The sequence below is a fragment of the Leptodactylus fuscus genome, chromosome 10 (genome assembly GCF_031893055.1).
Source record: "Leptodactylus fuscus isolate aLepFus1 chromosome 10, aLepFus1.hap2, whole genome shotgun sequence".
In the NCBI taxonomy this organism is placed as follows: Eukaryota; Metazoa; Chordata; class Amphibia; order Anura; family Leptodactylidae; genus Leptodactylus; species Leptodactylus fuscus.
The window spans coordinates 87602962-87630535 of record NC_134274.1 but is presented as its reverse complement, the minus strand read 5'-3'; the positions used below and the strand labels follow the sequence as shown (position 1 = coordinate 87630535).

At 43.6% G+C, this 27574-nt stretch overlaps 2 protein-coding genes and 1 long non-coding RNA gene across 3 annotated transcripts in view; 1 reads left to right on the top strand and 2 right to left on the bottom strand.

Moving 5' to 3' along the window:
• Positions 1 to 15524, bottom strand: part of LOC142219351 (uncharacterized) — a 53998-nt gene extending 38474 nt beyond the window's left edge. Inside the window, exons 1-3 of the mRNA XM_075288343.1 lie at positions 15405 to 15524; positions 15085 to 15279; positions 14869 to 14992 (exon numbers count right to left, since the gene is read on the bottom strand). Coding sequence (XP_075144444.1) covers positions 14869 to 14992; positions 15085 to 15279; positions 15405 to 15482 — 397 coding nt within the window. The 5' untranslated portion in view covers positions 15483 to 15524. The remainder of the gene's footprint in view (positions 1 to 14868; positions 14993 to 15084; positions 15280 to 15404) is intronic.
• On the bottom strand, positions 7130 to 10421 carry LOC142183180 (uncharacterized). Its single transcript, XM_075258120.1, has 3 exons — positions 10364 to 10421; positions 9593 to 9983; positions 7130 to 7816 (listed from the first exon to the last, which is right to left on the bottom strand). The coding sequence occupies exons 1-3, from the start codon at positions 10419 to 10421 to the stop codon at positions 7156 to 7158; spliced, it is 1110 nt and encodes a 369-aa protein (XP_075114221.1). The 3' UTR covers positions 7130 to 7155.
• Positions 15525 to 18077: 2553 nt separating the features above from the next.
• Positions 18078 to 21306, top strand: LOC142219368 (uncharacterized). The gene is made up of 3 exons (XR_012717550.1): positions 18078 to 18135; positions 19337 to 19393; positions 21259 to 21306. It is a non-coding gene; the product is annotated as an uncharacterized LOC142219368 (long non-coding RNA).
• Positions 21307 to 27574: the final 6268 nt, after the last annotated feature.

The window sequence follows — 27574 nt, the reverse complement described above, 5'->3', positions numbered from 1 at the left end:
AAACGGCGGTTTGGCACTTTTGACTATTTTTCCCGCTACGGCGTTTACCGAACAGGAAAAATATTTTTATAGATTTGTAGAGCGGGCGATTTCGGACGTGGGGATACCTAACATGTATGTGTTTCACAGTATATAACTACTTTTATATGTGTTCTAGGGAAAGGGGGGGTGATTTGAACTTTTAATACTTTTTATATTTTTTTATATATTTTTTTTCTTTTTTTAAAAAATTTTTTTTTTTGCATTTATTAGACCCCCTAGGGGTGTTGAACCCCAGGGGGTCTGATCACTAATGCAATGCTAATACATTGCAATGCATTGCAAAAAAACCATCCTTTCTTTTGCAGGCTGCATAGACCAGCCTGCAAAAGAGAGAATTTGCAGACAAACCTGGGAGCCTTGTACAGGCTCCCGGCTGTCATGGCAACATGACGTCGGCCCTGGAGCATGCTCCAGGAGCCGGCGATCACCAGCAAAATGGCGGCGCCCATGCGCTGCCGGGAAAATGGCCGGGGACCGATCGGAGACATTAGAGCCGGTTGTCTATTGCTTAAAGCCATAGTTACAGACCCGACATGCGCCGTACTATTACGGCGCATGTCGGGAAGGGGTTAATCCCATGGTGCTCTGTACATTATTATATTAATCCCATGGTGCTCTGTACATTATTATATTACTCCCATGGTGCTCTGTACATTATTATATTAATCCCATGGTGCTCTGTACATTATTATATTAATGCCATGGTGCTCTGTACATTATTATATTAATTCCATGGTTCTGTACATTATTATATTAATCCCATAGTGTTGTACATTATTATATTAATCCCATGGTGCTCTGTACATTATTATATTAATGCCATGGTGCTCTGTACATTATTATATTAATTCCATGGTTCTGTACATTATTACATTAATCCCATGGTGCTCTGTACATTATTATATTAATCCCATGGTGCTCTGTACATTATTATATTAATCCCATGGTGCTCTGTACATTATTATATTAATTCCATGGTTCTGTACATTATTATATTAATCCCATAGTGTTGTACATTATTATATTAATCCCATGGTGCTCTGTACATTATTATATTAATCCCATGGTCCTGTACATTATTATATTAATCCCATGGTGCTCTAAATTATTATATTAATCCCATGGTGCTCTGTACATTATTATATTAATCCCATGGTGCTCTAAATTATTATATTAATCACATGGTGCTCTGTACATTATTATATTAATCCCATGGTGCTCTGTACATTATTATATTAATCCCATGGTGCCGTACATTATTATATTAATCCCATGGTGCTCTGTACATTATTATATTACTCCCATGGTGCTCTGTACATTATTATATTAATTCCATGGTTCTGTACATTATTATATTAATCCCATGGTGCTCTGTACATTATTATATTAATCCCATGGTGCTCTGTACATTATTATATTAATTCCATGGTGCTGTACATTATTATATTAATCCCATGGTGCTCTAAATTATTATATTAATCCCATGGTGCTCTGTACATTATTATATTAATCCCATGGTGCCATACATTATTATATTAATCCCATGGTGCTCTGTACATTATTATATTAATCCCATGGTGCTGTACATTATATTAATTCCATGGTGCTCTGTACATTATTATATTAATCCCATGGTCCTCTGTACATTATTATATTAATCCCATGGTGCTCTGTACATTATTATATTAATTCCATGGTGCTGTACATTATTATATTAATCCCATGGTGCTCTAAATTATTATATTAATCCCATGGTGCTCTGTACATTATTATATTAATCCCATGGTGCTGTACATTATTATATTAATCCCATGGTGCTGTACATTATTATATTAATCCCATGGTGTCTGTACATTATTATATTAATGCCATGGTGCTCTGTACATTATTATATTAATCACATGGTGCTCTGTACATTATTATATTAATCCCATGGTGCTCTGTACATTATTATATTAATCCCATGGTGCTGTACATTATTATATTAATCCCATGGTGCTGTACATTATTATATTAATTCCATGGTGCTCTGTACATTATTATATTAATCCCATGGTGCTCGGTACATTATTATATTAATCCCATGGTGCTCTGTACATTATTATATTAATCCCATGGTGTTCTGTACATTATTATATTAATCCCATGGTGCTCTGTACATTATTATATTAATTCCATGGTGCTTTACATTTGGGGGTTACATACAATACACAAAATATACAGGTAGATATAATATTAACAGTGACTGGCACAGTGGGGTAGAGGGCCCTGCCCGCGAGTGCTTACAATCTATGAGGGAAGGGGGGTAGAGACAGAAGGAGAGGGGGAGACTGTACAGATGGTGGTGCGGTGATAGTGTTATTGGGGGTGTAGGCCTTCCTGAATAGGGGAGTCTTCAGGGCCTTCTTGAATCCTGTGATTGTGGGGGTCAGTCTTATGTGTCGTGGTAAGGAGTTCCAGAGTATGGGAGATGCACGGGAGAAATCTTGGAGACGGTTGTGTGAGGAGTGGATGAGAGAAGAGCGGAGTAGGAGGTCGTTGGAGGATCTGAGGTTACGTGTGGGCAGGTAGCGGGAGATGAGGTCAGAGCTATATGGAGGGGACAGGTGAGGATGAGGTCAGAGATATATGGAGGGGACAGGTGTGTATGAGGTCAGAGATATATGGAGGGGACAGGTGAGGATGAGGTCAGAGATATATGGAGGGGACAGGTGAGGATGAGGTCAGAGATATATGGAGGGGACAGGTGAGGATGGCTTTGTATGTTAGCGTTAGTAGCTTGAACTCAATTCGCTGGGCTATTGGTAGCCAGTGGAGGGACTGGCAGAGGGGAGCAGCCGATGAAGATCGGGGGGTGAGGTGAATTAAGCGAGCAGCGCAGTATAAGGTGGACTGGAGGGGGGCGAGGGTGTTTGCTGGGAGTCCATGGAGAAGGGTGTTGCAGTAGTCTAAGCAGGAGATTATGAGGGCCTGGACGAGCATCTTGGTAGTTTCCTGGGTGAGGAAGGAGCAGATTCGGTGGATGTTCTTGAGCTGGAGGCGGCAGGAGGTGTTGAGGGTTTGAACGTGTGACTTGAAGGATAGTTCGGAGTCCAAGGTTACCCCAAGGCATCGGGCCTGTGAAACAGGGGTAATTGTGGTTCCATTAACTTTGATAGATGGGTCAGGTGGTGGGGCCATTCAGGGTGGGGTGAAGATGATGAACTCTGTTTTCTCCATGTTGAGTTTGAGAAAGCGGGAGGAGAGGAAGGAGGCTACGGCCGCTAAACAATCTGGAATTCTGGCCAGCAGGGAGGTAACGTCTGGTCCAGAGATGTATATTTGGGTGTCATCGACATAGCAGTGGTACTGGAAACCATGAGATTCTATGAGTTGGCCCAGGCCAAGGGTGTAGATGGAGAACAGGAGGGGTCCTAGGACGGAGCCTTGGGGGACACCTACAGAGAGAGGGCGAGGTGAGGAGGTGGTGTGTGAGTGGGAGACGCTGAATGTGTGGTCGGTGAGGTATGAGGAGATCCAGGAATGGGCCAGGTCTGAGATACCAAGGGATGAGAGAATTTCTAACAGGAGGGAGTGGTCAACTGTGTCAAAGGCAGAGGAGAGGTCGAGGAGGACAGAGGAGGAGGACAGAGGAGAAGGAGGAGGAGGACAGAGGAGAGGAGAAGGAGGAGGAGAACAGAGGAGAGGTCGAGGAGGAGGAGGACAGAATAATGGCGCTTGGCTTTGGCGGTTAGCAGGTCGTTAGTGACTTTTGTTAGGGCAGTGTCAGTGGAGTGCCGGGGTCTGAAGCCTGACTGAAGTCTGTCAAAGAGCAGGTTGGACGAGAGATAGGAGGAGAGTTCGGAGTGGACATGCTGCTCAAGAAGTTTTGAGGCGTACGGGAGCAGAAAGATGGGACGATAGTTGGCGGGAGAGGACGGAGTGAGGGACGGTTTCTTAAGTATAGGAGTGACAGTGGCGTGTTTGAAGGCTGAGGGGAAGGATCCATTGGTTAGGGATAGATTGAAGAGATGGGTTAGGGCTGGAGTGATAACTTCAGTGAGTTTGGGGATGAGATGTGACTGGATCGGGTCAAGCGCGCAGGAGGTGAGGTGGGATTTGTAGATTAGGGAGGAGAGTTTTTCATCAGTGATAGTGAAGAAAGGTCAGGGATGGGGAGTGGCGAGTAGTTGGGTAGAGGGGTTGTCGGGGGTGTAGGGTGAGACTGTCTCTGATGGTGTCAATTTTAGTTCTGAAGTAAGAGGCAAAGTCGTCAGCTGAGATAAGTGATGTCGGGGGGGGCAGGACATGCTGGGACTTGTAGTCCTCTCATATCCCATAATAACAGCCAGGACATGCTGGGACCTGTAGTTCTCTCATATCCCATAATAACGGCCAGGACATGCTGGGACCTGTAGTCCTCTCATATCCCATAATAACGGCCAGGACATGCTGGGACCTGTAGTCCTCTCATATCCCATAATAACGGCCAGGACATGCTGGGACCTGTAGTCCTCTCATATCCCATAATAGCAGCCAGGACATGCTGGCACCTGTAGTCCTCTCATATCCCATAATAGCAGCCAGGACATGCTGGGACCTGTAGTCCTCTCATATCCCATAATAACGGCCAGGACATGCTGGGACCTGTAGTCCTCTCATATCCCATAATAACGGCCAGGACATGCTGGGACCTGTAGTCCTCTCATATCCCATAATAACGGCCAGGACATGCTGGGACTTGTAGTTCTCTCCTCTTACATGGCCCATCTCGTCTCTGGCATACATTATGTTGCAGTATCACTTTGGATGTGCCTGTGTCCCCGGGTCGGAGGCTTCTCCTGATCAGGACAACGGACTCCAGTGATTCCTCCAGTGTTCAGTATCTTCTCCTCTGCCTTGTTATTCCCTGTAAGACGTCTGGTCTAGGCCGTATTAGAGATCCCACTAGATTCCGCAGACACGTCCGCTTCTGTTCATACATCTTCTCCAATCTCTGCGACTACGAGAGCAGCGAATACTAAACTCCGCTCCCCATCCAGGACATAAGAGCACCTCCAGCTACTGTATCACAGGCCGACACGTCCAGTCCTTGGGACACATGAATGACCTTGTCCTATAAATACATTACAGCGCTCAGCACGACAAGACTTCGTCCACTTACTCATGGTCAATTGGTAAAGATTCAATCAGATGGAGGAACCTTCACCGGTCTGAGGACGCAGGAGCCTCCCCATGTGGGCCGATAATCTGATACTAGACCATTTCAGTGAGGGGATACGCATATCCTCACCTACTGAAGCAGTACATGACTTTCTTCAGGGTCAGGCTCCAGTCTAGGACGTTCTGGTTTTCTGGCTAGCTTCTAGATTAGCCCACAAGGGAGACTCTCTGCTCTGGACTATTGAGTCCCCACTTGTTACTCCTGACATTGAGAGGGTTGTCCCGTGTAATGGGAGAATCATTATGGGATCTGTCATGAAGAAGCCATCCAGAGCTACGGACATCTGCTAGTATGGCCCTGACATTGTATGGATCATGAGAAGCGAGGACTCATCACTGACTTTGCTGCCACATCTCCGAGCTTTGGTTTAGCACCACTATTACGAGGTTATACTATGACCAACTCCCTTCACTTCCCTCACTAGACCACAGGCAGTATTCTGAAAAAACAAAAACCTTAAAACCCGGTCCCCTTGTTTAAATTTTCTCCATCCCACTAATGCACATGGTCAGGGGGAGACCGGGGCCTCGAGCGACTCCCATTGACTTGTCCTGATATAACTGGACCCAACTTAACATCCCTTGATCTGACTTGCCGCGTGGCCGATGCCATACAGAATCTCCACCAGCGGTGCAGCTCAGAAGAGAACCACAACTGGTAGATGGAGAAGTAGGGGTGTGGATATTTAGATTCCTGACACTGGTTCCAAGCCGTGGTCACTTGATTGGAACCACCACCCGCCCCGAGTTGCTTTGCCTCCTGCCTTCACTCCTGTGTCCACAAGTCGTTAGTTACCTGTACTATTGTCCAGTGGCCGGGTGCTGGTTCTGATCACGTGACCCAGTGTTGGAACCAATCAATATCGATGGTCCATCCTTAAAGGGATTCTACCATTAAACTACCTTTTTTTCTAATGAACACGTGAACACGTTGGAATAGCCTTAAGAAAGGCTATTCGCCTCCTACCTTTAGACGTGGTCTCCACCGCGCCGTTCCGTAGAAATACCGGTTTTTAACCGGTATGCAAATGAGCTCTCCGCAGCAATGAGGGCGGGCCCAAGCGCTGAAAGGCCGATGAGCGCATCCCCATTGCTGCCCGAGAGCTCTTTCCTGCGCCGCCTCCTTCTTCTGCAGCAACTCCGCCTCTTCTGGCTGCTCTTGTAGTTCTATACAAAAGCATAGAGAGGCCACCCCAAAATGGCCACCAGCCAGCTCCTGTATTGAACTTCAAGAGAGGCCACCCCAAAATGGCCACCGGCCAGCTCCTGCCGGCCGCTCTTGCAGTTCAATACAGAAGTTGGTCGGCGGCCATTTTAGGGTGGCCTCTCTATGCTCTTGTATAGAACTACAAGAGCAAGAGAAGCCAGAAGAGGCAGAGTTGCTGCAGAAGAAGGAGGCAGCGCAGGAAAGAGCTCTCGGGTAGCAATGGGGATGCGCTCATCGGCCTTTCAGCGCTGGGGCCCACCCTCATTGCTGCAGAGAGCTAATTTACATACCAGTTAAACCGGTATTTCTACGGAACGGCGCGGCGGAGACCACGTCTAAAGGTAGGAGACGAATAGCCTTTCTTAAGGCTATTCCGACGTGTTCATTAGAAAAAAAGGTAATTTAATGGTAGAATCCCTTTAAGATAGGGTATCAGTCTTATTACGGCAAGGTTCCGACTGTCAGGAGCCTTGGATACCCCTTATAAATAGGAGTTGAATTTACGTTACGTCTTCTCAAGAGTGCCATCCATGTGCCCACGCTTATACACAGGCTCCGCCCAGCAGTTACAACCCCTGCTTAAATTCCACGTGCTGATCACAAACATGTAGGAATTAGGAATACAACAAAATTATTGTCATTTTACTCAAATACAACGAAACAGAAACTGGAGTGACTCGAATGTCCCGACAGAACCTGATCATTTAGATTTGCGTCGTGTTCACAGTATCGTTCCCGCAGGACTCCACGCAGGTTTTCTCCCTTGTGTGAATTTTGTGATGCTTGATAAGACTTGATTTTTGGGTGAAACACTTTCCACAATCTGAACACGTGAAGGACTTCTCGCCTGTGTGAGTCCTCAGGTGATAGATGAGCCCCGTTTTATAGGTGAAACGCTTCCCGCACTTCACACATGGAAATGGCTTCTCCCCTCGGTGAATCTTCTGGTGTTCGGTAAGACTTGATTTTTTGGTAAAACGTTTCCCGCACTCAGCACATGGGAACGGCTTCTCCCCCGTGTGAGTTTTCTGATGGTTGACAAGGTTCGATTTCTGGGCAAAACATTTGCCACATTGTGAACAGGAGAACGGCTTCTGCCCCGTGTGGATTTTGTGATGTCGGACAAGACCCGCCTTGTTGGTAAAACTTGCCCCACATTCGGCACAGGAGTGCGGCTTCTCCCCTGTGTGAATTTTTTGATGTTCGAGGAGACCGGTCTTCTTGGTGAAACATTTCCCACATACCGAACATGAGAACGGCCTCTCCCCCGTGTGAATTCTCTGATGATCGACAAGACTTTGGAGTTCTTTGGTGAAATCGGTCTCACAGTCAAAACAAGACAATGTCTTCTCCCCCGTGTGACCTCTGTGATGGCCATGGAGACACAATCTGTGGGTACAACACTGTGAACCAGACATCGGCCTCTCCCCCGTGTGACCTCTGTGATGGCCATGGAGACACAATCTGTGGGTACAGCATTGTGAACCAGACATCGGCCTCTCCCCCGTGTGACCTCTGTGATGGTCATGGAGACACAATCTGTGGGTACAACACTGTGAACCAGACATCGGCCTCTCCCCGGTGTGACCTCTGTCATGGTCATGGAGACACAATCTGTGGGTACAGCATTGTGAACCAGACATCGGCCTCTCCCCTGTGTGACCTCTGTGATGGCCATGGAGACACAATCTGTGGGTACAGCATTGTGAACCAGACATCGGCCTCTCCCCCGTGTGACCTCTGTGATGGCCATGGAGACACAATCTGTGGGTACAGCATTGTGAACCAGACATCGGCCTCTCCCCCGTGTGACCTCTGTGATGGCCATGGAGACACAATCTGTGGGTACAGCATTGTGAACCAGACATCGGCCTCTCCCCCGTGTGACCTCTGTGATGGCCATGGAGACACAATCTGTGGGTACAGCATTGTGAACCAGACATCGGCCTCTCCCCCGTGTGACCTCTGTGATGGTCATGGAGACACAATCTGTGGGTACAGCATTGTGAACCAGACATCGGCCTCTCCCCAGTGTGACCTCTGTGATGGTCATGGAGACACAATCTGTGGGTACAACACTGTGAACCAGACATCGGCCTCTCCCCCGTGTGACCTCTGTCATGGTCATGGTGACACAATCTGTGGGTACAGCATTGTGAACCAGACATCGGCCTCTCCCCGGTGTGACCTCTGTGATGGCCATGGAGACACAATCTGTGGGTACAACACTGTGAACCAGACATCGGCCTCTCCCCGGTGTGACCTCTGTGATGGCCATGAAGATACAATCTGTGGGTACAACACTGTGAACCAGACATCGGCCTATCTCCGGTGTGACCTCTGTGATGGTCATGAAGATACAATCTGTGGGTACAACACTGTGAACCAGACATCGGCCTCTCCCCGGTGTGACCTCTGTCATGGTCATGGAGACACAATCTGTGGGTACAACACTGTGAACCAGACATCGGCCTCTCCCCGGTGTGACCTCTGTCATGGTCATGGAGACACAATTTGTGGGTACAACACTGTGAACCAGACATCGGCCTCTCCCCGGTGTGACCTCTGTGATGGCCATGGAGATACAATCTGTGGGTACAGCATTGTGAACCGGACATCGGCCTCTCCCCCGTGTGACCTCTGTGATGACCATGGAGACACAATCTGTGGGTACAGCATTGTGAACCAGACATCGGCCTCTCCCTGGTGTGACCTCTGTCATGGTCATGAAGATACAATCTGTGGGTACAGCATTGTGAACCAGACATCGGCCTCTCCCCGGTGTGACCGCTGTGATGGCCATGGAGACACAATCTGTGGGTACAGCATTGTGAACCAGACATCGGCCTCTCCCCCGTGTGACCTCTGTGATGGTCATGGAGACACAATTTGTGGGTACAGCATTGTAAACCAGACATCGGCCTCTCCCCGGTGTGACCTCTGTCATGGTCATGAAGATACAATCTGTGGGTACAGCATTGTAAACCAGACATCGGCCTCTCCCCGGTGTGACCTCTGTGATGGCCATGGAGACACAATCTGTGGGTACAGCATTGTAAACCAGACATCGGCCTCTCCCCGGTGTGACCGCTGTGATGGCCATGGAGACACAATCTGTGGGTACAGCATCGTGAACCAGACATCGGCCTCTCCCCCGTGTGACTTCTCTGGTGTTCATCCAGATATCGCTTCTTGGTGAAGCATTTCCCACATCCTGAACATGGGAATGGCTTCTCCTCTGTGCGAGTCCTGTCAGGCTCCGTTACATTTAGTTTTTTTGGAAAACTTTTCCCACGTTCCGAGCAAGAAAAAGTCTTCTTGTCTGCGTGAATTCTCTGATGTTTAGTAAATCCCGACCTATGAATTAAACATGGCCCACAATCCAGACATAAAGATGGCTTCTCTCCAGTGTGGACTGTCTCTTGTTTATCCAGTCCAGACTTCCAAGTAAAACGTCCCCCACCTTCGGAGCATGAAAGGTTTTTGTCCCCATTTATATTTTTGGTAAAATCTTGTGTGATATCGGGATCTTCTGGAAATAAAAGATAAAAATATGAGTATTATAACTATTGTAGCACACGATCTGTACAAAGAACATACCAATACTTCATCTACAGAAGAGACACTCCGCTGATTTGTTAATTATATTGTGTAAAAGATCAAGTGATCATTATTAACAGTCGTCTCCTCACAGTGTCCTTCATTATCTTGATGACGTCGGGACCTGTTTTTTACAGCATGGGTTACTGTGCAAACAGAAAGTCTCTCTGCTGCCTAACAAGAGCCACCATGGACTCAAGTCTTGCCCTTCTGTTTTTGTTCCCCATTTTTTGTCGTCCTTCTCCTTCACTGCCTCTCACATGATCTGTATAGCCCCGTTATCTCACAGTCAGGTCCCAATGCCCCCATTGCCATGGGCAGCAGTTGGTGCAGCTTTAGAAGGATCTTCCAGGACCTTTGGTGATGTCATGCTTACAGTGTAAGGTCTTGGATACAGCAGGGAACAGCTCTCGATAGACAAGCAAAGGGAAAGAGCGAGAAAATGCCGGATTTCACAAAAAGGAGCTAAAATGTGATAATAAAGTATATTCCGAAATGTATTAGGGATGCAAATACTGCCAGGAAATCAGAAGTTGTCCGAAAGTTTTGTTACACTTTAAGTTGTAGCCAGTAGAGATGAGCGAATTGTATTCGAAGCTAGAGTTTCGAATACCTTGCTCCCATAGGAATGCATGGGAGCGGCTGTACAGCAAGGGGTTAAGCGGCCGGTGTTTAACCCCTTATATGACTGATATTCTGCAGGACTTAGCAGCTTTCCCCTATGCATGCTACATGTGCAGCTTACAGTTCTCCCTGAGCTGGTGGGTGGAGCTTATGCCATACACTGTACACAGTGAGAAGGGAAGAATCTGCTCCATAACTGGCTGTCTGTGCAGGACATATAAAGAGAAGTACTGACATGTAGTGATGTAAATATCTACTTTGGGTCACACTTAATGCTGTCTTTCTTGTCTTATCTCCCTTGTCGGCTCTCCATAGACTTCTGTAGCCATGAACCATGTGAGACGGACACAGCAGTGATTTTCACAGTGAAAGTCATTTACTAGGGAGGGTCAAGGAAACCACCTGCTAAGAGCAGAGAGAGGCAGCTCTCTATAACTGGACATATTGCAAAGATGGATAAAACTGCTGGGACCTTTCATGTCAGCGCTGTTAGTTTTGGCACCAATATCTCTCCACTGTCAGAAAGCCGGGCCTTACAACCTAATGTCATCGGTGGGCTGTGAAGAACCCCCCCCCCCCCCATCCACGACAGTATTCTTCCATAGCTTTGTACTGACAAGGGGAATTCCTCATAGCACAGAGATGACGTTAGATTGTAAGGCCTTTCTGACAGTGGAAGATATTGGTGCTGATTACTGGGAAAGCAGGCTGCAGTGTGTAATACCGTACATCTCCGGGGACATGAAAGGTCCTCTATAAGTGATTGCTTTCTCATACAAAACAGCGGCGAGCCCTTCATTTTGTACAATACAGGTTCTAAGTAATATGTCAAAAACAGCCACACACCCCCCCCTGAACCCCTGGAATTCCGTAAGAGAAATGTCAATTAGGTTTTACTCAAATAATAAGCGCCCAGCAAGAAAGAAAACCCCGGGAATCCTGTAAAAGGAGAGGCTTTATTCTAACTTTGTAGCTACGTTGTATATTATAGAACATCCGAAAGGACTCGAACAGCGGGGTCAGAGGTCGGGCTCAGTGTGATAAACCTTAAAGCATTTAGAAAGACATAGGGGTGGCATAGAAGGGCAATCGGGGCAAAAATAACGCATATCCCTCCGGGGGCCTCGTTTGGTGCAGACACGGCACCTTCTTTGGGGGTATCTTCGGTTTGAGGGGATTTGTGCCATAAAATGCCGCTCTTTGAGCCTCCGCGCCTCCTCTGGTTCCAGGCGTAATGGGGGGCCTGTGATAGGGGAACATGAGTTTAAGGAAAAAAAAAAATACCTCCAATATACTAAACTAAACCCGTACTTGCCGGAACTCAGAGGGGTGAACTCAGTTCTCACAGGTTTCTTTCGGGTATGGGAATGAGAAATTTTTGGGATAGGATGTTGGAATTATTTCAACGGGGGCAAATGGCGACTAGGTCATGGCTTTTTTTTGCCTCCCCCTGGATCAATGTGGTAGGTTTATAGGTTGGACTTGATGGACCCGCGCCTTTATCCAACCTTACCTTCCGATCTTTAACTCATCTGCTTCAGATTTTTCCAATGAGTAGGGTTCAGGGATTGGAAAAGATCGGATTCTGATCGGCGATTGAGTAAACGTCACGATCGCGATCGGAATTCCGATCCCGATCTTTTAGGCGGGATCTAGGTCGGAGGTTATTTCCCACAATGCTTTGCTACTGGCCAAGCATTGTGGGAAAAGCTAACAATGTTAGCTAGGTCCCATAGGAATGAATGGATGCAGCCGGCACACAGCCTGTGCCGGTGTCTGGCTGCTTAACCCCCTGCGCGCCGACTGCGTCCATTCATTGTAATGGGAGACTAGCTAACATCTCTAGTAGCTTAAGGCTTGCCGGCACACAGCCTGTGCCGGCGTCTGGCTGCTTAACCCCCTGCGCGCCGGCTGCGTCCATTCATTCTAATGGGAGACTAGCTAACATCTCCAGTAGCTTAAGGCTTGGTTCACATATGCTGATGTGTTCTGTCCGTAAGAGTCCGCATGAGGACCCCAACGGACGGAACGCAAGCGCAACTCTCGATCTTAAGATCGGCTCAACCCTACCCATGAGTTTATCTCCTCCTTCCCTGCACAGTCTTTACTTCTCATGAAAACAAGTTATAGGAAAAAGAAGCTGCTTAGACTTGTCCCTTCTTCACCACCCCGGTAGCAGGCCCCAATCCTCTCCGTTTGTCTCAGGTCCTGGTACTGGTCTCCAATGCAGCCATGATATACTCGACTGTCACATGTGACCACTGAGCCAAGCGTATGGTGTCAGTAGTCAGGTGCGGGCCATTGCCACCAAACGGACATAGAGGAGCGAGGCCGAGAACAAGAGACTATAAGAGCTGCGGTGAGTTATATCTTCATATACATCAGGTATAGCAAAGGATATAGTGAATGAGCAGAACCAAAGCCAGACGTGACTCCTGTGCACTCAGCGGGGCCGATCTCTACAGGGCTCTCCTCCATCTTACACTGCCCGCCACCTCTCATGTATGGCTCTTCTTCTCCTTCTATAACTTCTACTTTAATATCAATCAGATCTTCAACCTGCTCCAATATAGAAAAGCCAAAGATATACAATGAAATTCAGCTTCAAATACCTAAAGCAGAATTTTTCAGATTGTACAAATTCCACATGTGAACATACCCTTACAGATCAGTCACAGCCATTTACCTGATTGTCTTGTAGGACATTGTGATTTCCCTCTGGACGATCCTGGGAATACAAAGGACATGAAAATCTCTCCGGTGGACTTCTCTGATAGGATCCATCTGTAGGACACACACACTGACTGACTACATTATGTATATGTGATGGGGGGGGGGGGGGTATAGAGATGAACGTCACACTATTTTAGGTGTTCAACCACCATAAGCCATTCATTATGCGGAACACGGATATTTTCTCCATATCTTCTAATCTTGCGTTACTACTTGCGGGCTTGGTCGGGTCTCCGGAAGGCTGGCCAGAGCTTGATTTACCATAAGCCACTCTTTGGCCCTGACTTATCTTCTATTAACCAGAGTCTGATGAAGGTCTTAAGGACCGAAAACGTTTCCTACTTGTGTTTATTAAATAAACGGTGATTGGTTGAACACCTAAAATAGTGTGAAGTTCATCTCTATATTCTAAGACGGGTTGGGACCCTAACTTCAACAATGGGAACAACAGCTGTATCCCTCTATACTGTGATGGGGGGGGGGGATCTAGGGGCCCCTCCATACTGCTCTCTACCATCTCTCCTAATACCTGGTGATGTGGGGGTCAGATGATGGGGGGGATCTAGGGGCCCCTCCATACTGCTCTCTACCATCTCTCCTCTTACCTGATGATGTGGGGTCAGATGATGGGGGGGATCTAGGGGCCCCTCCATACTGCTCTCTACCATCTCTCCTCTTACCTGGTGATGTGGGGGTCAGATGATGGGGGGGGGGGGGATCTAGGGGCCCCTCCATACTGCTCTCTACCATCTCTCCTCTTATCTGGTGATGTGGGGGTCAGATGATGGGGGGGGGATCTAGGGGCCCCTCCATACTGCTCTCTACCATCTCTCCTCTTACCTGGTGATGTGGGGGGGGGTCACATGATGGGGGGGGATCTAGGGGCCCCTCCATACTGCTCTCTATCATCTCTCCTCTTACCTGGTGATGTGGGGGTCAGATGATGGGGGGGGATCTAGGGGCCCCTCCATACTGCTCTCTACCATCTCTCCTCTTACGTGGTGATGTGGGGGTCAGATGATGGGGGGGGATCTAGGGGCCCCTCCATACTGCTCTCTACCATCTCTCCTCTTACCTGGTGATGTGGGGGTCAGATGATGGGGGTGATCTAGGGGCCCCTCCATACTGCTCTCTACCATCTCTCCTCTTACCTGGTGATGTGGGGGTCAGATGATGGAGGGGGATCTAGGGGCCCCTCCATACTGCTCTCTACCATCTCTCCTCTTACCTGGTGATGTGGGGGTCAGATGATGGGGGGGATCTAGGGGCCCCTCCATACTGCTCTCTACCATCTCTCCTCTTACCTGGTGATGTGAGGGTCAGATGATGGTGGGGGGGATCTAGGGGCCCCTCCATACTGCTCTTTACCATCTCTCCTCTTACCTGGTGATGTGGGGGTCAGATGATGGGGGGGGATCTAGGGGCCCCTCCATACTGCTCTCTACCATCACTCCTCTTACCTGGTGATGTGAGGGTCTGGTGGTCGTCCATCATCACCTCCTTGTACAGATCCTTGTGTCCTTCTAAATACTCCCACTCCTCCATGGAGAAATAGACGGTGACATCCTGACACCTTATAGGAACCTGACAACACAATGATACCGTCCTCATCATCCTCCAGACACATCATCCCTTGTGTTAGTGTCTAATGTCCCAGCATTCCCAGCAGCGCTCACCTCTCCGCTCAGCAGACAGATCATCTTGTTGGTCAGCTCCAGGATCTTCTGCTCGTTGTTGCTCTCAGGTATCAGTGAGTGAGGTGAAGGCTCCATGATGGGGCTCGGGCTCCTGCTCCATCCTCCTGACACATGGGGGGGGCGGCTGCTGGGGGTCACATACTTATCAGATGTCTTCTTCACTACTGTGTAGTCCTGAGTATGGAGAGACCCTGATAAATATCACTATAGACATTCCCACAATCCCTCACCTCTCCGCTCCTGTGTTATTACTAGAGAGAAGAGTCAGCTCATGGGACAGATTTCCCACAATCCCTCACCTCTCCGCTCAGCAGGTAGATGATCTCCAGGGCCAGCTTTAGGATCCTCTCGGTCAGCTCATTTCTGCTCTTCTCCATCCTCAGCTTTGGACACTCAAGGACAGAAGAATTTTCTTGAGCAGTAAACTATAAGACATAAGAATATTTAGAAAAGTGAGTGTCTGTATATTGTAAGCGTACATCTGCTTAAAGGGGCCAGAAAAACTGTCAGAATGAAGTGGAATTGGAAAAACAACTGCATTTGCGCCAATTTCTTATGGGTTTAATTTTTATGATGTTCGCTGTGTGACCTGTATTCTGTGGGTCAGTATGATCACGGTGATATATACAGAAAAATGTGTATAAAAATGGCGGGTTGTAATGGAAACCTGGAGTAAAGCTGTGTGTATGTGCAGACTAAGTGCCTGTGAGCTTCTATTGGCTGATAAGGGACATGTGACCATGTGTATGGCAGCTGGAATATGAGTGACAGACTTGCAGGCTTCTATTGGCTAATGAAGGTCATTGCTTTTGGAAAGCTGTATCTCCGGAACGGTACATACGTGAGAGTTGAGACCCGGACTAAAACCTTCCCAGACACCTGAAGTATTTGTGTGCCAAATTTGGAGAGAATTGGTTCAGTCATTTGGTCGCGCATAGAGAACAGACAGATAGAAACTCATTTTTATATATATACTAGCTTTTACCCGCGACTTCGTCTGCGGTGATTTGAGAATTGGGCGGACACAGACGTGTGAAACTGTAAAAGTGCTTTAAAAAGTTTGGTGGGCTAGCAAATGTGATGTGATGTGTTATATTGTGTACTGTATGTCGTGATACAGACGATGTGATGTGTTGTATTGTGTATGTCGTGATCCAGACAATGTGATGTGTTGTATTGTGTATGTCGTGATCCAGACAATGTGATGTGTTGTATTGTGTATATCGTGATCTAGACAATGTGATGTGTTGTATTGTGTATGTCGTGATCCAGACAATGTGATGTGTTGTATTGTGTATGTCGTGATCCAGACAATGTGATGTGTTATAGTGTGTATGTAGTAATACAGAAAATTTGATGTGTTGTATTGTGTATGTCGTGATCCAGACAATGTGATGTGTTGTATTGTGTATGTCGTGATCCAGACAATGTGATGTGTTGTATTGTGTATGTCGTGATCCAGACAATGTGATGTGTTGTATTGTGTATTTCGTGATCCAGACAATGTGATGTGTTATAGTGTGTATGTAGTAATACAGAAAATTTGATGTGTTGTATTGTGTATGTCGTGATCCAGACAATGTGATGTGTTGTATTGTGTATGTCGTGATCCAGACAATGTGATGTGTTGTATTGTGTATGTCGTGATCCAGACAATGTGATGTGTTATATTGTGTATGTCGTGATCCAGACAATGTGATGTGTTGTATTGTGTATTTCGTGATCCAGACAATGTGATGTGTTATATTGTGTATGTAGTGATCCAGACAATGTGATGTGTTATATTGTGTATGTAGTAATACAGACAATGTGATGTGTTGTATAGTGGAATGCTATATGTAAATGTGAGTGAGTAGAGTGAGGGCGACTCCTGAGGTGACAGTAAGGGGTGTGCAGGCAGGTTGAGGCAGGAAATGCCAGGCAGTGTGTGTGAGTCTATAGCTGGGGCTAGGAGTCCTGCTTTTGTGAGTCTCCTGCTAGGAAGCCATGTTGTTTAGTGGCACCAAAAGTAGCCTGTGACTCAATCCTAAGGGAAAACTATGTTTGTGGAAAATTGCACGCAAATCCGTCCAGGCGTTTTAGCGTGATTGAGGAACAAACATCCAAACTCACAAACTTTCACACTTATAATATTAGTAGGATATACGGTATACTGTATTACACATAGTAGTGATATACAGCGCCTTGCGAAAGTATTCGCCACCTGGAACTTTTCAACCTTTTGCTACATTTTAGGCTTCAAACATAAAGATATCAAATTAAAATTTTTTGGGGGAAGAATCAACAAGAAGGAAGGAACAAAATTTATTGGATATTTTAAACTTTTTTAACAAATTTAAACTTTGTAGCGCCCCCTTGTATTAATACTTTGTAGCGCCCCCTTGTGTTAATACTTTGTAGCGCCCCCTTGTATTAATACTTTGTAGCCCCCCTTGTGTTAATACTTTGTAGCGCCCCCTTGTGTTAATACTTTGTAGCGCTCCCTTGTGGTAATACTTTGAAGCGCCCCCTTGTGGTAATACTTTGTAGCGCCCCCTTGTGGTAATACTTTGTAGCGCCCCCTTGTGTTAATACTTTGTAGCGCCCCCTTGTGTTAATACTTTGTAGCGCTCCCTTGTGTTAATACTTTGTAGCGCTCCCTTGTGTTAATACTTTGTAGCGCCCCCTTGTGTTAATACTTTGTAGTGCCCCCTTGTGGTAATACTTTGTAGCGCCCCCTTGTGGTAATACTTTGTAGCGCCCCCTTGTGGTAATACTTTGTAGCGCCCCCTTGTGGTAATACTTTGTAGCGCCTCCTTGTGTTAATACTTTGTAGCGCCCCCTTGTGGTAATACTTTGTAGCGCCCCCTTGTGTTAATACTTTGTAGCGCCCCCTTGTGTTAATACTTTGTAGCGCCCCCTTGTGTTAATACTTTGTATGCTGAGGTCTCCTGTATATACTTTATTACACATAGTAGTGATATATACACACAGTATACAGCTGAGGTCTCCTGTATATACTGTATTACACATAGTAGTGATATACACAGAGTATACAGCTGAGGTCTCCTGTATATACTGTATTACACATAGTAGTGATATATATACACACAGTATACAGCTGAGGTCTCCTGTATATACTGTATTACACACAGTAGTAATATATACACACAGTATACAGCTGAGGTCTCCTGTATATACTGTATTACACATAGTAGTGATATATACACACAGTATACAGCTGGGGTCTCCTGTATATACTGTATTACACATAGTAGTGATATATACACACAGTATACAGCTGAGGTCTCCTGTATATACTGTATTACACATAGTAGTGATATATACACACAGTATACAGCTGAGGTCTCCTGTATATACTGTATTATTCATAGTAGTGATATATACACAGTATACAGCTGAGGTCTCCTGTATATACTGTATTACACATAGTAGTGATATATACACACAGTATACAGCTGAGGTCTCCTGTATATACTGTATTACACATAGTAGTGATATATACACACAGTATACAGCTGAGGTCTCCTGTATATACTGTATTACACATAGTAGTGATATATACACACAGTATACAGCTGAGGGCTCCTGTATATACTGTATTACACATAGTAGTGATATATACACAGAGTATACAGCTGAGGTCTCCTGTATATACTGTATTACACATAGTAGTGATATATACACACAGTATACAGCTGAGGTCTCCTGTATATACTGTATTACACATAGTAGTGATATATACACACAGTATACAGCTGAGGTCTCCTGTATATACTGTATTACACATAGTAGTGATATATACACACAGTATACGGCTGAGGTCTCCTGTATATACTGTATTACACATAGTAGTGATATATACACAGAGTATACAGCTGAGGTCTCCTGTATATACTGTATTACACATAGTAGTGATATATACACACAGTATACAGCTGAGGTCTCCTGTATATACTGTATTACACATAGTAGTGATATATACACACAGTATACAGCTGAGGTCTCCTGTATATACTGTATTACACATAGTAGTGATATATACACACAGTATACAGCTGAGGTCTCCTGTATATACTGTATTACACATAGTAGTGATATATACACACAGTATACAGCTGAGGTCTCCTGTATATACTGTATTACACATAGTAGTGATATATACACAGAGTATACAGCTGAGGGCTCCTGTATATACTGTATTACACATAGTAGTGATATATACACAGAGTATACAGCTGAGGTCTCCTGTATATACTGTATTACACATAGTAGTGATATACACAGAGTATACAGCTGAGGTCTCCTGTATATACTGTATTACACATAGTAGTGATATATATACACACAGTATACAGCTGGGGTCTCCTGTATATACTGTATTACACATAGTAGTGATATATACACACAGTATACAGCTGAGGTCTCCTGTATATACTGTATTACACATAGTAGTGATATATACACAGAGTATACAGCTGAGGGCTCCTGTATATACTGTATTACACATAGTAGTGATATATACACAGAGTATACAGCTGAGGTCTCCTGTATATACTGTATTACACATAGTAGTGATATATACACAGAGTATACAGCTGAGGTCTCCTGTATATACTGTATTACACATAGTAGTGATATATACACACAGTATACAGCTGAGGGCTCCTGTATATACTGTATTACACATAGTAGTGATATATACACAGAGTATACAGCTGAGGTCTCCTGTATATACTGTATTACACATAGTAGTGATATATACACACAGTATACAGCTGAGGTCTCCTGTATATACTGTATTACACATAGTAGTGATATATACACACAGTATACAGCTGAGGTCTCCTGTATATACTGTATTACACATAGTAGTGATATATACACAGAGTATACAGCTGAGGGCTCCTGTATATACTGTATTACACATAGTAGTGATATATACACAGAGTATACAGCTGAGGGCTCCTGTATATACTGTATTACACATAGTAGTGATATATACACACAGTATACAGCTGAGGTCTCCTGTATATACTGTATTACACATAGTAGTGATATATACACACAGTATACAGCTGAGGTATCCTGTATATACTGTATTACACATAGTAGTGATATATACACACAGTATACAGCTGAGGTCTCCTGTATATACTGTATTACACATAGTAGTGATATATACACACAGTATACAGCTGAGGTATCCTGTATATACTGTATTACACATAGTAGTGATATATACACACAGTATACAGCTGAGGTCTCCTGTATATACTGTATTATACATAGTAGTGATATATATACACACAGTATACAGCTGAGGTCTCCTGTATATACTGTATTACACATAGTAGTGATATATACACAGAGTATACAGCTGAGGGCTCCTGTATATACTGTATTACACATAGTAGTGATATATACACAGAGTATACAGCTGAGGTCTCCTGTATATACTGTATTACACATAGTAGTGATATATACACACAGTATACAGCTGAGGTCTCCTGTATATACTGTATTACACATAGTAGTGATATATACACAGAGTATACAGCTGAGGGCTCCTGTATATACTGTATTACACATAGTAGTGATATATACACAGAGTATACAGCTGAGGTCTCCTGTATATACTGTATTACACATAGTAGTGATATATACGCACAGTATACAGCTGAGGTCTCCTGTATATACTGTATTACACATAGTAGTGATATATACACAGAGTATACAGCTGAGGGCTCCTGTATATACTGTATTACACATAGTAGTGATATATACACAGAGTATACAGCTGAGGTCTCCTGTATATACTGTATTACACATAGTAGTGATATATACACAGAGTATACAGCTGAGGTCTCCTGTATATACTGTATTACACATAGTAGTGATATATACACAGAGTATACAGCTGAGGTCTCCTGTATATACTGTATTACACATAGTAGTGATATATACGCACAGTATACAGCTGAGGTCTCCTGTATATACTGTATTACACATAGTAGTGATATATATGCACAGTATACAGCTGAGGTCTCCTGTATATACTGTATTACACATAGTAGTGATATATACGCACAGTATACAGCTGAGGTCTCCTGTATATACTGTATTACACATAGTAGTGATATATACGCACAGTATACAGCTGAGGTCTCCTGTATATACCGTATTACACATAGTAGTGATATATACACACAGTATACAGCTGAGGTCTCCTGTATATACCGTATTACACATAGTAGTGATATATACACACAGTATACAGCTGAGGTCTCCTGTATATACTGTATTACACATAGTAGTGATATATACGCACAGTATACAGCTGAGGTCTCCTGTATATACCGTATTACACATAGTAGTGATATATACACACAGTATACAGCTGAGGTCTCCTGTATATACTGTATTACACATAGTAGTGATATATACACAGAGTATACAGCTGGGGTCTCCTGTATATACCGTATTACACATAGTAGTGATATATACACAGAGTATACAGCTGAGGTCTCCTGTATATACTGTATTACACATAGTAGTGATATATACACACAGTATACAGCTGAGGTCTCCTGTATATACTGTATTATTCATAGTAGTGATATATACACAGTATACAGCTGAGGTCTCCTGTATATACTGTATTACACATAGTAGTGATATATACACACAGTATACAGCTGAGGTCTCCTGTATATACTGTATTATTCATAGTAGTGATATATACACACAGTATACAGCTGAGGTCTCCTGTATATACTGTATTACACATAGTAGTGATATATACACACAGTATACAGCTGAGGTCTCCTGTATATACTGTATTACACATAGTAGTGATATATACACAGAGTATACAGCTGAGGTCTCCTGTATATACTGTATTACACATAGTAGTGATATATACGCACAGTATACAGCTGAGGTCTCCTGTATATACTGTATTACACATAGTAGTGATATATACGCACAGTATACAGCTGAGGTCTCCTGTATATACTGTATTACACATAGTAGTGATATATACGCACAGTATACAGCTGAGGTCTCCTGTATATACCGTATTACACATAGTAGTGATATATACACACAGTATACAGCTGAGGTCTCCTGTATATACTGTATTACACATAGTAGTGATATATACACACAGTATACAGCTGAGGTCTCCTGTATATACTGTATTACACATAGTAGTGATATATACACAGAGTATACAGCTGAGGTCTCCTGTATATACTGTATTACACATAGTAGTGATATATACACAGAGTATACAGCTGAGGTCTCCTGTATATACTGTATTACACATAGTAGTGATATATACACACAGTATACAGCTGAGGTCTCCTGTATATACTGTATTACACATAGTAGTGATATATACACACAGTATACAGCTGAGGTCTCCTGTATATACTGTATTACACATAGTAGTGATATATACACACAGTATACAGCTGAGGTCTCCTGTATATACTGTATTACACATAGTAGTGATATATACACAGAGTATACAGCTGAGGTCTCCTGTATATACTGTATTACACATAGTAGTGATATATACACACAGTATACAGCTGAGGTCTCCTGTATATACCGTATTACACATAGTAGTGATATATACACACAGTATACAGCTGAGGTCTCCTGTATATACTGTATTACACATAGTAGTGATATACACACAGTATACAGCTGAGGTCTCCTGTATATACTGTATTACACATAGTAGTGATATATACACACAGTATACAGCTGGGGTCTCCTGTATATACTGTATTACACATAGTAGTGATATATATACACACAGTATACAGCTGAGGTCTCCTGTATATACTGTATTACACATAGCAGTGATATATACACACAGTATACAGCTGGGGTCTCCTGTATATACTGTATTACACATAGTAGTGATATATACACACAGTATACAGCTGAGGTCTCCTGTATATACTGTATTACACATAGTAGTGATATATACACACAGTATACAGCTGAGGTCTCCTGTATATACTGTATTACACATAGTAGTGATATATACACACACAGTATACAGCTGAGGTCTCCTGTATATACTGTATTACACATAGTAGTGATATATACACACAGTATACAGCTGAGGTCTCCTGTATATACTGTATTACACATAGTAGTGATATATACACACAGTATACAGCTGAGGTCTCCTGTATATACTGTATTATACATAGTAGTGATATATACACAGTATACAGCTGAGGTCTCCTGTATATACTGTATTACACATAGTAGTGATATATACACAGAGTATACAGCTGAGGTCTCCTGTATATACTGTATTACACATAGTAGTGATATATACACAGAGTATACAGCTGAGGTCTCCTGTATATACTGTATTACACATAGTAGTGATATATACACACAGTATACAGCTGAGGTCTCTGTATATACTGTATTACACATAGTAGTGATATATACACACAGTACACAGCTGAGGTCTCCTGTATATACTGTATTACACATAGTAGTGATATATACACACAGTATACAGCTGAGGTCTCTGTATATACTGTATTACACATAGTAGTGATATATGCACACAGTATACAGCTGAGGTCTCCTGTATATACTGTATTACACATAGTAGTGATATATACACACAGTATACAGCTGAGGTCTCCTGTATATACTGTATTACACATAGTAGTGATATATACACACAGTATACAGCTGAGGTCTCCTGTATATACTGTATTACACATAGTAGTGATATATACACAGTACACAGCTGAGGTCTCCTGTATATACTGTATTACACATAGTAGTGATATATACACACAGTATACAGCTGAGGTCTCCTGTATATACTGTATTACACATAGTAGTGATATACACACAGTATACAGCTGAGGTCTCCTGTATATACTGTATTACACATAGTAGTGATATATACACACAGTATACAGCTGAGGTCTCCTGTATATACTGTATTACACATAGTAGTGATATATACACACAGTATACAGCTGAGGTCTCCTGTATATACTGTATTACACATAGTAGTGATATATACACACAGTATACAGCTGAGGTCTCCTGTATATACTGTATTACACATAGTAGTGATATATACACACAGTATACAGCTGAGGTCTCCTGTATATACTGTATTACACATAGTAGTGATATATACACACAGTATACAGCTGAGGTCTCCTGTATATACTGTATTACACATAGTAGTGATATATACACACAGTATACAGCTGAGGTCTCCTGTATATACTGTATTACACATAGTAGTGATATATACACACAGTATACAGCTGAGGTCTCCTGTATATACTGTATTACACATAGTAGTGATATATACACACAGTATACAGCTGAGGTCTCCTGTCTATACTGTATTACACATAGTAGTGATATATACACACAGTATACAGCTGAGGTCTCCTGTATATACTGTATTACACATAGCAGTGATATATACACACAGTATACGGCTGAGGTCTCCTGTATATACTGTAATACACATAGGAGTGATATATACACACAGTATACAGCTGAGGTCTCCTGTATATACTGTATTACACATAGCAGTGATATATACATACAGTATACAGCTGAGGTCTCCTGTATATACTGTATTACACATAGTAGTGATATATACACACAGTATACAGCTGAGGTCTCCTGTATATACTGTATTACACATAGTAGTGATATATACACAGAGTATACAGCTGAGGTCTCCTGTATATACTGTATTACACATAGTAGTGATATATACACACAGTATACGGCTGAGGTCTCCTGTATATACTGTATTATACATAGTAGTGATATATACACACAGTATACAGCTGAGGTCTCCTGTATATACCGTATTACACATAGTAGTGATATATACACACAGTATACAGCTGAGGTCTCCTGTATATACTGTATTACACATAGTAGTGATATATACACACAGTATACAGCTGAGGTCTCCTGTATATACTGTATTACACATAGTAGTGATATATACACACAGTATACAGCTGAGGTCTCCTGTATATACTGTATTACACATAGCAGTGATATATACACACAGTATACGGCTGAGGTCTCCTGTATATACTGTATTACACATAGTAGTGATATATACACAGTATACGGCTGAGGTCTCCTGTATATACTGTACTAGCATATCACCCCAGCCCTGCAGATAGATAGGTTACTGTCACCAGACACAGCGGCCTCCCCTCATGCAGAGAGCAGGTCCTCTTTGTGCCTGCTCCTGCCTGCTAACGCCGCTCGGCCACGCCCCTTCGCTAGGCCCCGCCCCCTACTCCCCGGGGGGGGGGCAGCTTTCTGTCGTCGCCTCAGGTTCACCCCTGCCTCCACGATGCCCCGCCCCTTCACCACGCCCCGCCCCTCCATACCTCTCTGTCACGTCACACCCAGGAGCAGTCACAATTTCCCGCGCTGATCCCGGGGGGCGTGTCCTCTCACGTGACCAGTCTTCATTCTGTGTATTGCGCGGTTCTCACCGGCCCGCGCTGTAGCTGAGGAGAGAAGAGTCTGATGTGTGAGGTAAACCTGGTGTGTATATGGTCATATGGTATCCTACTGAATGGATATACGTGTAAATGATGGGAAGACTCTGAGGTAAATATATGGCCGTGTAGGTGGATACACACGGACAATAGGTGTGGTGAATAGTAATAAGGTAAGTGTCTATATATGTCAGAAGTATATAGGTGAATATATGGGTAATATGTGTAGAATTTTATTGAGGTAAATGACTATATATGCCAAAAATATGAGGTAAATGTAAAGCTAAAGATGAGGTGGCCGATAACCAGACATATTATAGCTGTGAGGTAACATATAGGAGGCTACTATAGATGTAGGGCTATCTGTGATGTACATATAACTGAGGTAACGTATACTCTAATAGGTTATTATATGAGGTAAATGTTTAGGAGTTAGATATATGGAAATACTAGCTGGTACCCGCGACTTGGTCTGCGGTGATTGTAGCAGTGGGTATATACAGGCGCGGGTAAGGTTTTCGTACTGTGTATAAGGGATGGGATATGAAATGTAACTTTGTATCTTGTTGTTGCTGTAATTCAGAGAATCCGTGAGACTTTTGTGTTGCAGTTACTTTGTATTTGAGCTGCTCTATATACGGTGTTGTGAGAAACTTTACATAGTGACTTTGGGACAGAAGTATTTGAAGTTAACCCTTTCCCACCGATGGCATTTTTTGATTTTCGTTTTTGACTCCCCTCCTTCTAAACCCCATAACTTTTTTATTTCTCCGCTCCCAGAGCCATATGAGGTCTTAATTTTTCCTGGGACAAATTTTTCTTCATGATGCCACCATTATTTATTCTATATAATGTACTGGAAAGCCGGGAAAAAATTCAGAATGGGGTGGATTTGAAGAAAAAATTCATTTCTGCGACTTTCTTACGGGCTTTGTTTTTACGGCGTTCACTGTGCAACCAAAATGACATGTCCCCTGTATTCTGTGTTTCGTTACGATTCCGGGGATACCAAAGTTATATGGTTTTATTTACATTTTGACCCCTTAAAAAAATCCAAAACTGTGTTTAAAATTTTTTTTTTTGAAAAGTCGCCATATTCCGACAGCCGTAACTTTTTTATACGTGCGTGTACGGGGATGTATAGGGCGTCTTTTTTTGCGGGACCGGGTGTACTTTGTAGTTCTACCATTTTCGGGAAATGTTATTGCTTTGATCACTTTTTATTCAAATTTTTATCAGAATCAAAACAGTGAAAAAACAGCGGTTTGGCACTTTTGACCATTTTTCCCGCTACGGCGTTTACCGAACAGGAAAAATATTTGTATAGCTTTGTAGAGCCGGCGATTTCGGACGTGGGGATACCTAACATGTATGTGTTTCACAGTTTTTAACTACTTTTATATGTGTTCTAGAGAAAAGGGGGTGATTTGAATTTTTAATCCTTTTTATTTTTTTATTTTTTTTTTTTTTACTTTTTTTTTACAAAAATTTTTTTTTTGCATTTATTAGACCGCCTAGGGGTATTGACATGGGTGGGGGGTGTCGCGGATTGTCAGAGCGGTGGGGGTCGGCAAACATGGCTGCTCCGGAGCGTTAAAGAGAACCTCCTGGAGTATCGTTAAGGTGAGGGGCAAGTTGGTAAAGTCTATGTATATGTGATTGTGTGGGGTTAGGGGCGAGGCTGGAGAGGGCAATATGAATTTTGTGGCTTGCTATGGTCCAAAGTGTGTGAGATTGCAGAGATGGTGGTGTGAGTTTGGGTTTTGTGGGGGTCCTGGCACAAACGTATGTGCGCTATTGTGACGAAAAGTAGCCTATTGCGCAATCGAGTGTAGTGACTATGTTTGTGGAAAATTTCAGCCGAATCGGTCGAGCGGTTTTTCCGTGATTGAGGAACAAACATCCGAACATGCAAACAT

Coding starts and splice junctions, on each gene's coding strand:
- LOC142183180 (XM_075258120.1), bottom strand. CDS start 10,421: ATGACATCACCAAAGGTCCTGGAAGATCCTTCTAAAGCTGCACCAACT. Junction 9,984..10,363: donor TGCACCAACTGCTGCCCATG/GCAATGGGGGCA, acceptor TTTTATTTCCAG/AAGATCCCGATATCACACAA. Junction 7,817..9,592: donor CACACGGGGGAGAGGCCGAT/GTCTGGTTCACG, acceptor TGGCCATCACAG/AGGTCACACGGGGGAGAAGA.